Source organism: Ixodes scapularis, unplaced genomic scaffold (assembly GCF_016920785.2).
Source record: "Ixodes scapularis isolate PalLabHiFi unplaced genomic scaffold, ASM1692078v2 PGA_scaffold13__105_contigs__length_92229423, whole genome shotgun sequence".
Taxonomy (NCBI): domain Eukaryota; kingdom Metazoa; phylum Arthropoda; class Arachnida; order Ixodida; family Ixodidae; genus Ixodes; species Ixodes scapularis.
The window spans coordinates 49,695,196-49,708,133 of NW_024609839.1; the positions used below are offsets into that span (position 1 = coordinate 49,695,196).

General features: G+C 46.2%; 1 protein-coding gene across 1 annotated transcript; it reads right to left on the bottom strand.

The window, feature by feature from the left end:
• Window positions 1-501: 501 nt before the first annotated feature.
• On the bottom strand, window positions 502-11,600 carry LOC121835436 (atrial natriuretic peptide-converting enzyme-like). The gene is made up of 5 exons (XM_042289626.1): window positions 11,595-11,600; window positions 11,302-11,491; window positions 9,918-9,959; window positions 7,864-7,986; window positions 502-578 (listed from the first exon to the last, which is right to left on the bottom strand). Exons 1-5 carry the CDS (start codon window positions 11,598-11,600, stop codon window positions 502-504), a joined length of 438 nt encoding a protein of 145 aa, XP_042145560.1.
• Between the last annotated feature and the right edge of the window lie 1,338 nt (window positions 11,601-12,938).

A 12,938-nucleotide genomic window follows, 5' to 3' on the forward strand; every position in this document is an offset into this window, starting at 1 on the left:
GATATCAATTCAGCCATAAAGTGCGTTTGTTTGCTGATGACTGTTTCGTTTACATCCCCGTTGAAGCAGTTGACGACCAGGCCTTTTTGAACCAGTCCTTATAAACTATATTTCGCTAGTGCGAAAGGTGGGATATGTTAACCCATCTTGTTAAGAGTACTGTCTTAAGTGTAACCAAAAAGAAGTGTCCGATGATGTTTTCGTAGGAAATTAACGAAATAGCCTCGCATATTTTCAAGACTATTAAGTATCTTGGTGTCACAATATGTTGTGATATCAGCTGGAATGCGCATATTCAAAATGTATGTAAATATGCTTCTAGAAAACTTGGTTTCACGAGGAGAACTTTAAGGGCAACGAATTCCGATGTCAGGATTAATGTTCATAAAGCATTACTGTGTCAAACACTGGAGTACGCGTTAATAATATGGGAACGCCATACACAACTTCAAATTATCAAGGTAAAGCGAATACTTAGGCTTGCAGCCAGGTCTACTTTTTCTACAAACTGTTGGCACGAGTCTGTTTCGGCACTGATGAGAGAAGACCTTTCAGCGTCAAGGCGTCAAACTGCGCAACTGAAATTTTTTTATCTCTTGTATTTTAATCACCCTAATGTTGGCACGCAAACTCATATAAGACCACCTCCTCCGGAAGGTGATCTAGACGTTTCAACAGTGAATTACCAGTTGACCCATATTTCGCCAATATTGATATTTGTAAGTATTCTTTTCTTGCGAAGACCATCGAAGACTGAAATAGATTACCACCGAGTGTCTTCGTTGATGTCTCTTCTGTCGAAGCATTCGAAGAAAAATTGTTGCATTGGTTTCTGACGAGTAGTTGAGTTCTTGTTTTCTCTGTACAGTGGCAGAGTAATTAGAATTATTGACTCTATATAAGTTATTATGTTGTGTATCTTTGTAAATGTTATTGAATCCCCTTCTGCAATAATCCACGACAATTGGCAGTATTTGATGTAAACAAATTAAGCAAAAACATAAACAAATAAACCGGTTTCATAATTTCTAAACCACGCTGAAGTACGTTGCTGTTTTTCTTTCCGGACAGCAGAAAATCGCTTTAATTTCCTCCTCTCCTAAACTGCGATGTTAGCGAGGGAGAATTAATTGGCAAAGAAAGTTGTTAAGCAAGCAAGTCTGTTCTCTGGAGCCTCGAAGAGGAAGGCAAAAAACTCTACTAAAATAGCGTGGAAAGTTTTTTTTTTCTTTTTAGTCCCCCACAACAGTTTGTTTGTTGAGGTGTTTTCACAGGGGGAATTCTTTTCGCGGAGGGGTGTGCGTGACGTCACTGATGAACGGAAACGGCAGAAAGCCGAGAGGGATATCAGTGTTATCAGACGCATCTAGCGGGCGCACTCTCGACAACGGCTCGGTGCGCGCTAGCCAAGGTATAAAAATTGAGGCGTACATGAAATGGTGATACGCGATTATGGCAGCAGCGTTGTTAAATGCAAAAAGCGACAAACTGCTTTCTGATAAAAAATAATAAAAAAAGATGTTTTGCGAATGGGTGCATGAAAACCAACGTGAAATCCGAAACCATTTGAAGCAGGAGCGGCTTGAGGACGGCGTCGATGAATATCGAAGACTCCTTCGGGTGCTTCAGACGACATGCGCAGCGGCGCTACCCACAACAAGTTAAGCGATCACGATGCCACCGCCGGTGTCCCGCTGAGCAACATTTGTAAAGCTGTCAGACACGCGAACAAAATGTCACCAACTGCGAAGAGGGCCCATACAAAGGTGGACACTGATAGCACAGGCCGAGGAAAAGCTCCCCCATCCCACTGCGATGTCCCCGTCATCGGGCTCCGCTCAAAGGTGTAACGTTGTTACCGCGTGATGCGGATCCCGGGGAGAGAAGAAAGGGATTTCTCTCCCGTGTGAATGCCTCTTTAGCGTTAGTCCCGTCATCGTGTTCCTGTTCTTGTCCATCCTTCGCGCCATTTATATTTCCCAAGTACTAGAACTGCCGAAGATGCAAATAGGGAAGAGGAAAAGGGGCGCAACAGCTTCTGGGTTACGACGCCGTAGTGATGGAATTCCACGTCACCCAACCTTGTGTAAGTTACTTTTAAAAGTAATTCGTTCCGGTAACAGTTATACCTAGAAAAAAAAAGGAATGAAGCCACCGTCAGAGTTACCACAATGAAAATAACTCGTTACAGTTACAGATTCTTAAAAAAAAAGAACTGTGTTAGAGTTTTAGTTACTCTTTTTTTTTTAACAAGTGCTTCGAGATAACCATGCAGGTTCTTCGCATTACATACCCACGTGACTAAAGCCGGGCCGTGTCTCGTTCGGAACTACGTATTCGCTAGTTAGGACGGAGCAATTTGCCACTCAAAATATCGAAACACATCTTTTTGAAAGTCCAAAAAATGGCTAGATCGTAGTCGTTCAATGATATCTTAAGTGCCGAAAAAATATGCAAGGTAACGACAAAAAGCAACGTCGTTACTTGCATTTTTACTTCAGGAAAAGCAAGCAAACTACAGTAAGCAGTTGCAGTTTTCCATTTCAAAAAAGGAAGCCGATACTGTTGAAAGCTACCCAAAATATAACGAAGTTGCCGTAACGCTTTACTACTTCAGACCGTCGTCTCTTTGTGGAGGCCAGCGCGGGGCAAAGTTTGGACGCGGGTGCTGTATCAGCTTCCGCCTGAAACTTGTCGTGTTCTCCACCGAATGAACATGAGTCCCTGTCAAAGGCTAACACAGCGCAGCGTTCCTTTCCAATTTGTGACCCGCTCTAACCTCCACTATGTGACGTAGAATTCCTCCAGCACTACGGCCTTCTAACCAAAGGGCTGTTGAAGAAGGAGGAAAAGCGAGAGAGGGCACGAGAAAAGAGTATGATGGCTAAAAGTCGGTGGATATTCAGAACATAATAGACCGATTGCTAAATTACCCGATCATCAAGACGCGTTCAGGGAACGTAGTTAGACGTGCTGTGCTCGCTCGCCTTACCCGTACTAAAGATTTGAAAGAAATCATAACAAAAAGGCGCTTGCTGACGCACGTGCGAACGGCCACTTGTTTTAGATTTTTGTTTCAAGGAAACTATAGCGTGCGCTAAAGAAACTTAAGACTGCTTACTAGTAGGAATGCGAAGGGGCATTCCTACACGCTGCGTATTCCTACAAGCAGCGCGCCACGTCTTCCTTTTGCACACGGTGCTCCGACGGTGACGAATATATACCACGCTCCCCCTCTGGGCAGGCGCGGCCAACCCCGCCGGCTCCACGGCGCTTCCGTGACGATGCATCTGCGTTGCTGTGCTTTTGGCTAATAGGAATTTAGCTGCGGTTTCGCTGCCACAGCCGCTTGTAGAGAACGCCGGTTTCGCTCCATGGGACAGTTAATGCCCTCGCTTTAAAAAAAGACGTTTTCAATTCTTTGTAATGCCGAACTAGAGCGCAGCTCTTGAGGAGGAGGAGGAGGGGAGGGGAGGGTAGGTCCGTGTGATTTCACGGAATGACTTCCCTCGCGACCCTTGTGACTTACCTCGCGACCCTTGTGACGTCACTCGTCACCCTCGTGACGTCACTCGTGGCCCTCGTAACGTCCCTGGTGACTTTCCTGACGTCACTGGTGACCCTCGTGACCTCACTCGTGACTCTCTTGACGTCACGCGGTTATGCCGACGCCGCCGCCGACGCCGCTCAGCCCAAAAATGTGCGCCTAATAACTGCGCTCTAAAATGCTACGGCCGACGCCAGCACGCGCAGCGCCTGTATACGTTCCCTGCATGCTTCTTGGTGCTTGGGTATATTTAGGAATAGGCGTATTCCCTGACGCGGTCACGACACATCATTCTCTGGACTTCCTCAAAAAGGTCCGACAGCGGTTGCGTTTCATATAGGGAGTATCCACTGGCGGCCATTGGCGACGTGAGCGATCGAAAGCGTCGCTGTGGTCGGCCCACCACAAGTGGCCGAATGCTGGCTATGACGTCAGGAAAGGATGTCTCAACGACGGGAATAAGAGTAATGTAAGAACTTCAATTTTGACGGTGTCGGCAGTGTTGCTTTGAGAGCGCTATGATTTCAGGCTTCCACCATGCCCATTACAAACACCATGGAACTCGTTGTTCACAAGGTATTGACGTCACGAAAGGTAACCGAACGAGGGCGCCACCGAAACATCTCTCCGCTAATAGCTGTGTGCGTTACTGCTGAGCGCGTGCTGACGGCGAGCTTCCGCACTTCTTTCGCAACGTGCATTCGGCACCATCGAGATTACCGGTCTTAGCACCCTAATAATGTGAGCTCGTTCCGAGCATGCGCTCCAAACATTGTCCTAAAATATGGCGTCCAGCAACGCCGAGATGTTTTGGTGGCGCCCTCCTATGGTTCCCTCTCGTGACGTCATTACCTAGCGAGCAACAAGTTCGTTGGTGTTTGTAATAAGCATGGTGGAAGCTTGAAATCACTGCGAACACCATCAAAATTGAAGTTCTTACATTACTCTTATTTCCGTCAATAAGAAAGCCTCTGCTGACGTCATAGTCAGCATTGGGCCAATCGTGGAAAGCCGACCACAGCGACACTTTCGATCGTGCACGTCTCCAATAAGCGCGAGCAGAGCCGGCTTCCTTCTGTTTCTTACAGACCTGTATGGGTGTCGTACATCAAGTAATTAAATGACTTGTAATCAATTACATACTGGAGCAGTTTTGTAATCATTTAATTACATTTATGAGGATGAAATTCCAATAGTAATCTGGTTACGTTTGGAAGTACTGAAATTACTTGTAACCCTTACTATTTTTTATATCCTCTTCCTAAATCCTCGAACCACGTCCCCGATGGGAGAATGGCCTACCAAAAGTAGTGTATTTAGAAAATGAGTAGTTTGTAATTCCGCGTTTCTAATTCAATAATGGACCATACGAAAGGCCCGTTTCCGAACCGGAGAAACAATGGTCGATTTGGAATTCTGAAGCAATCTGGAAAGTAAGGACCATTTATTTTTTCTGTCAGGCAATCAAGTTATATAAATGAATATTGTTATAACCAAGAGTAATTATAATTGTAATCGATAACTTTTTTTTTTAACGTGTACGGGAATGTTTTCTTCTGGCTGACAAATTCGTTCCTACAAAAAAAAGTGATTCTTCAACTCACAGTGTTTTCGGGCGCTGCCACCACGGAGGGGGACGCGGTTTCCGTCCTTGTCTGAAAAAAAAAAAAAAAAGTGAGGAATGGAGCTTCTATTTAATTGAGCAGGAATATCGACTATTGAACAGTTTACAAAAGAAATATAGGCCTAAAACGATACCTTGCTGTTAACATAGAATATGACACTGGTTTACGCGCGAACACGTACTACTACCTGCGTGTGCCCGTACGCCATGCTATAGCATGAGCTTCTAGTTTGCGGGAGTACCGCAAACTATGTAGTCGCGCATATGTGTTCAACAAGAGCATTAAGACCCTCTGTTGATCTCACTTCTTTTTATCTTAACAAGTAAATGATTTTTAGGCAGAGTAACACGAGCAGACATGTCAAGCCCTGTGTTGTAAAGTTTGGTCGACAAAAACAAAAAGCCAGAAAGTCCCAAAGGCCGGCAAAAGTAATTATCAGTTAAATCACTGAGCTGACGAAGCAAAGAAGAAGCAAGAATTTGAACTAATAAATGCGAAAGTATGTAACAGACGAAGTCTCAAAAAGCAGTGGTTAGCTCACCAATGATGAAATATCGATTCCGGGGTTGACGACCTTCTGTAAGGTAGGGATAAGCGGCAAGCTTAATAAGGCTAGATACGCAACTGCGGTGACTAACATCTAAGGAAACTAAAGATGGGATGAGTTCCCGGCGTCCTACGATCGTTCCATAGCAAATAAGAACGCTCAAGTACGAATTACGAAGTATGAAGTATTTTTTAATTACGCCCTGCATTTCTTAAATTGTCATTGATTATGGAGTTAAAATAACGTGCACGCCTGTTTTATACGGGCATTATTAAATCGCACTACTTATCTTTCCACCCTCTCGCGCATTATGTTCACTAGATCGCACAACGAAGAAGACAGTGTGTGTATGGAGATAAGGCGTAAACCCGTGAGTATGATCTTACTGCGTGGGCGGAAGCCAGTCAGTCGGCTGTGATGCGCACTGGCTGTGAGAAAGACGAGGAGAGGCGCACGTTGTTATACTTGGGACAAGTGATCGACCTTTGAAGTCACGCGATCTGGATTGTGAATTGTAGGGCACGAAGGATCGAATAGCTCTTTGAAGGGACGTGCAATGATATTAGTTACGAATGTTTCTCACTTCACTCAAGCTTACTGGCACTTGTGGAACCAAAGTCTGACTAGCGGGCAACGCCACTGACCATGGAGCTTCTTTGTCGCCGCATAATTTAAAGGGTAACAGCTGACGATTTACTTCAGACTCTTTAGCGCAACTTCATGATTTAGTTGTGGGCATCGCATTGCTGGCGTCGTCAACAATTCGATCCCCATGACTTCGTCATCAAGCATTGCAATCCCCGCGGAGACGATATTGAAATACGGCTTATGCATTGGACAAAACCATTTGGGCGAGCATTAGATTTGGGCTTGTTACAATCCATGTCCGGACATGCATTCGGGTAGGACATGCATTCGGAATGCAACCGCTGTCATGACGAGACTAGCCCAACATTAACAATGTATGGAACTCAGCGGGTGCCCTGTGCTTTACCAACCCCAGCACGTGGCTATGACAAACATTAGCAGCCTATATTCGGCTCCAGGTCACGTGGCTACTTGTTTTTGCTGCGAGTTGAGAGGGTGAACGCTGCTTGTTTTGCTGTATATTTTTTATGCTACTGCCATTGCGTGGAGTAAAAAGAAAGTAATGTTAAGGACAAATACTAAATTAAGACTGCGATATGGGATAGTTGGTTGTTTATTCTTAAAGTTAGACGCTTGTGTCCTCGTTGTTTGTGGCGTCTAACTTTAATTCTAAGTTTAAGCTGTAGTAAAGTAGCAATTTGAGCTAGTTGGTACTTCAAGCTGATAAAACAGCGCACAGGAAATGGAGGAAGAGGAAAGACAGGGAGAGAAAAAGAGCGCTCCTTTGTTCTACCTGCCCCTTCTCTTCCTCCGTGAGCAGTGCGCTGCTTATTCACGTTAATTCTAGGTGATATGTACTTAAAGTACAAAAAGCGTTGCATCACTTCTTCAATACTATTGCTCCAGAGCTTTTGGTAGGAAAATATGATCACGTTAGACGAACACACGAGCGACCGTGACAGGCATTTTGAGCGTGAGACCCGCGCCGACGTCACTCGTTGTGAGTGCGCGCGTTTATTACCGAGACATCCTCAAACCATCGTTTCGGGAAATAGTGTGACTTTTCATAGCCTTGTCTGTACTCATGAAACCTGGCAGGTCGACAACGGAGCCATAGAGTGCCCGGTCGCAGATTTAGATCGCGAGGATCTGGTAGCACAGAGCATCAAAGAGTTATTTCTCAAGGAACCGGGACGTCAGCGCACAGCTTTTGGAGTGACGAGGACCCGAAACACACTTGTTTGCTCGGGAAAAGTGTGCTTTGGCGTTTCGCCGCAGCGGGGCGCCAGTCACGTGGCTCTCCTCTTATCCGTTGTCTGCCGCTCCACTTTTTCCATTTCGGTGGCCGCTTCTCATGGCGATCTGCCAGGTTTTGTTAGTAGTTAGGAAGCTATGCCTTGAGCCACTGCATGCACGCTCGAGGACCACGAGGCGCTCAAACGTTATCGAAGGTAGGGTGCCCGCGCTGGAAGCGGGACAACTAGAGCTCCTCCACCGCCGTTCTTGTCCTGCCACCCCCCATATAGCCGCAATGTCGTACAGGACGTTGGACTCACGGCACATTTCTTCGTCCGACCCGTCTTCGCAGTCCTCGCTGCCGTCGCAGAGCCATCGCATGGGTATGCATTCGCCCGTCGTCTTGCACGCGAACTCGCGGCTTCTGCAGTCCTCTGCCTCTTCTGTTCGGAACAAAAATGGTGTAGTCTTGCACCCCTTGTAACATATTATACGCCCCCAAAACTTCAGTTCGGCGTAAAACGCACTCACGTCGAACTGACAGCCACAACTTTTACGAGGGGCTTGAGAACTGTGTCATATGACTTACCAAACAGCTGATGTAGGTATTAATGACTGCAGAAAAAAAAACGCTGAGGTTTTTGCAGTGGGGCCAAGAAATGCCCGGTTATATGTTTTGTAGTCTATAACGCGTATACATATAGCTATTTGAATAAGTTGTACCTTTCAGCTATCAAGCCGCTCGTGAAAGTCGCTGCCGTCGGTTCAACGCCGGTGCGCTGTACGTCAAATTGAAGTTTTGAGGTGTATTATATCTGACAAAAAGTGTAAGACTACACCCCCTTTTCTTTCTTTTTTTTTCTTTTTTTGAGAGTGTAAGGTGCCTGAAACGCGTTTCCGACTGATGTCCCTAGCATCTTATTTTATCCGTGCATCGAAAGCGGTCCCGAATTTTTAACAAACTACATCACAAAAGCCGTAGTGTCACGCCTCCGGATGTCGCGATCCTGGTGACTGGGCATACGAGTTCCGGCAAAAAAGTACTCAATCGAACGCGAGCGTCGCTGTCGACGCGGCGTCCCAAACAACTCCCGGCTGCCGGAGCTTCAGTGGAATGTCAAGCGGGAGAGCGACCTGCAGCATAACAGGCGTCTGTCGCATCCACCGTACGCTGCTGTGACACCACCAGGGTCGCGGCCTGCGACATCATGGCCTTTTTATGACTTCATCGGGCACAAATCCAGAGACCACTTTTTTAAAGACGCGGTAAGCGCACCAGTGGAAGACGCGTTCCAGGCACCATACTAGCAGTAGCGATCGCCGTTAGAGTATGTAGTACATATATACTGTGGGGCTGAGCAGGGTAACGTCCTCGTTCTCCCCGACCCGGCCCTCTCTCATTGGCGGAGGGCGCTCACGTGACTAATATTTACCCGGAATGGGGTAGATAAGCTATTTTATTGTTTACGAGAATCCTTTCAGCGCGCTGGCAGAAGGCGCACACGTAACGAAATTGCGTCAAATAGATGTTCCGGGCGTTATGAGAGTGGTGCTTTTAAGGAAACAGAATAAACCACTAGGCGCTGTCTAGGCGCCGTCGGACGAAACATTCCATCGGCCGCCTGCGCCACGAACTAATAGACTCCAAGGAGTTTCACCTATTCTGTGTATGATCTCTTTGTAATGAACTCATTCAAATCGTATCCCTGACACCCACTAAGTAAGAAGAACACGTTACTTGGGAAGGCATTGGTGGGGTTGTCAAGTTATAGAAATCGATGAACCCTGATATAAGTAGCAGTAGCTTTTTTTTACATTGTAAAGACTCGAAACCGAGTTAAAAAAAATGCATGACACAAAAAAAAAAAGATCAATACACGTCGCAGGCTGAGTTTGAGAGCCTTGTGCAGTTCTCAAACTCAGCCTGCGACGTGTATTGATCTTTTTAATGTTTCTAAAGAAGGTATCCCGTCGATCTCAAAAGCCTCTCCCCCAAGTCGATACCAGCACTGGCGAGGAATCAGTCGTAACAGAACTAAAAAAGAAGGCAACATTTCAACCGACAGCCGTTTTCAGGATTGGAATATAAAGAAATACACTCGACAATCATAAAGCTCTAGGATCTCAAACATGGTCTCGTCGTATTTCCTAAAGTCTGTCGAAAGTTCAGCGAGATATTCTTTCTTTTTTTTTTTTTAAGGGTTAGCGGAACATATGATTTTTAATTGTCTCCCTTGTTCGTGACTCTCCGGTGTTGCAATTTTTCTACAACACCTCTGTCTCGAGCTGAGATCCTGTTAAGTGGACAACTGATTTGTTCTTTTACTTTTGGTTCTGATATCTTAAAAAGCCGAAGCGAACAACTATCTCTTACCCATCGTCCCTTCCTTTCCGGCCAGGAGGGATTGCCGACGTCCTGTTGTGAAAACGATACTGCGTTACGAAAGTGCCAGTAAATATGCTAGCGTGTCTCTGGCTAGATGACACTTCAAAGAAAACAATATGAATAAGAGCTGCCATGAATTGTGAGGCCAAAACAAATCTAACTGTTTACTTTTCGTTACCTGGACTTACGCATCAACAGCCTGGGATAAGGCCACCCATACTCTGGTGACAGGCGACAAGTGTCAACACGCTCAGGTAGGTGCCATTCGGTCAAGTCTTCTAACTCCTACCGTTTTACCAGGCAAGCAACCACATGGTCACGAACTCTCAGTTACCTTACACTAAAATGCAATTTTACATTTAAAGCAAGAACAAAAAAAAAAAAAAAAAACACTTTATTGCCGTGTTTTGCGTATAAACTTCGGCGATAGACTTTGCGAATAAACTGTGACCGTGTGCAGGGCGTTGCACGCTCCCTGCACGCGGTCACACTGTAGTGCTTAAATTTAGCGGACAGTGTGAATGTCCCACTGTGAAGTTACGGGACAATGCGAGGAGACGTTACACTGCGAGGTTACGTGACAAATTGATATAACGTCACACTAAACTCCCGCTAGACTTAGCGGGGAAATTGTGACATTGCGTGACATGCCGTCTCGTAACACTGTGGCGTAAAAGTGTTATGCCGCTGGATCCGCTGCAAAACCCCGCCAAATCGGTTGATTTAGGATTGTAATTCTGGGGGTGAGAAAGGAATATCTGGGAGCTCTCTGAAAGTGTAAATTAGGGTGCCTTCATGTGGGCTTTGCTTAGGGTGGAGACATCTGGCCATTTTTTCCCACACTTCTATTTTTATTTTTTGCTCAGAAGCGCGTGAAACAGCGTGTCCCTGCACGCGTTTGTGGCACTACCTGTGCTATGACGACATTTTATTTCGTCCATTCCTTTGTATTTTACCCGTGAGCGCGTGCTGTTGGCATCGGGTACTACAAAGGGTGGTATCGCCCTAAACAGAAGGACATTGAGGCACCCTAGTGTAGATCATGGGTGTTCGTACTTTGTAGAGCATCTTTTTTTTATTTGAAGGAGGTGGGACAGGCGGGGAGTTATCTTTGATGTTTTATGGGGAAAGGGGAGGGGGGTGTTGAGCGCATCTTTGGGAACGTGTTAGGAGGTGTTGTGGGGTGTGTATGAATTACTGGCAATGGGGACAATTAGTCGATCGTCTCGATAACTCAGACAACGATAATGGATAGTCCGCCGAGATCTTTGCCCGTTAATCGTTTTGTCATCACGTATCGTTATCGGAGGTATCGAATGGATCTATTAAAACTCCCTGATAACGGCTGTCAAAAAAAAATGTACAGGCTTACGGCAGTTCTCCTCGTCCGAGTTGTCCTCGCAGTCCGCGACGCCGTTACACACCGCGGCTTCCCCTATGCAGCGCTTTCCCGTCGTGCACTTGAGGAGGGGCGGCATGCACCGGGTGCAGTCTCCCTCGTCCGAGCGGTCCTTGCAGTCGAACTTGCCGTCGCACAGCTTCTTCTTGAGCACGCAGGTACTCTGGTCGGCGCAGCTCACGAACGGCTCCAGGCAGATGCGCTTCGCTGCAACGCACGGGTGTCAGAAAATAAGGGGCTACGCGGCCCGCACTAGAGACACTAACCTCCATGTCACACGAGCACCCTTAAGCACAGTTAAGCCGCCTTGCACTGCTGCTAGCACACTAAACTCTCGAACAGCTTTTCCAGAAGTGTGGAGTGCGCCTGCGCAGCTTTCATGAGCGCTCAAGATGCTGAAGCGCACGTGCGACCATAGTATTGATAAACGTTATGCCCTGACTGAAGAGTTGCGGAATGACGTCCGCAAGTATAGTGTGGTAACTGTTTTTCAGCGTAGATGCGGTTAAGTTTGCTCGTGTAACGAGGTTATAAATAGGAGACCCTTAAAGGGAAGCTGAAACAATTCTCTATTTGAGTAAATGAACTTGAATTGTCTTCATTTGTCCTCTAGGATCACGAACATTGAGATCATATTTTTTATTAATATTTCGTGCACGGAGGATCCAGAAAATCATTTCCAGTGTACCGCCAAAGCCCCTCCTTCGAGGAGCGTTACGTCATAAAAGGGGATTTCGGAATCTCCACTTTCGCGCATCTTCGGCGCTTGTCAAAGCTGCACACGCGCGCTCTCGCTATTTTCAAAAACGTCGGTGCCCGCCGTCACGACTGGTGTCAGTGCGGGAAAATAATACACCTGGCAAGCTCGCAAGTACACGCGCTGCCCACACGGGCGACACGTGCTTGGCGGCCGAAACATTCTTTTATAACGTGACGACCAGTCGGATGTTTTTCGTGTTTTCTGGCCCGCTCAGTTACATTTTCAGAGAAAGCTAACCTGATATTCAAATTCACGAGATAACAATATTCTAGAATTTACTTTTAACTATTTTTTTTTAATACCTTTTTATTATTTTTTTAAGTCCTAGTCACTCGGCTCATACAGGGTACAGCAGACACAGTGTTCACAGCAAACGTGGTGCCAGAATTATCTGTGAACCCACGTCGAGGATGTTCTAAGTATCTTTCCTGCATATATATATATATATATATATATATATATATATATATATATATATATATATAAAAGCTTTGGACATGTCTGCATGCAGGTTTAGGTGTAATGTGCCAGGGCCGCCATACAAAGAAGAAACACGTCTCAGAAAGTATCTGCAGACTGTTTGTTGTTTGTAGGATGTATTCGCACACTAACCGCGGCTTTAGGATGCCGGCGCTGTATAGTCACGAGGTGAAAACGGCGGGGAGGAGTTTTAGGTGTCCCGCCTCCAGCGCGAGGTTTCTAACTTGGAAAACCCTTTTCCAGTGCCCCTCGAGAGTGCGCGGTTTTCCGTCATGCTTCCGTCGTGGAAGGCCGTTTTGCAACTGCTCCCTACCGTTCAGGGCAAGCGAACATATACCGGCATCACAGGAACATTAAGCGTGAAGCACCG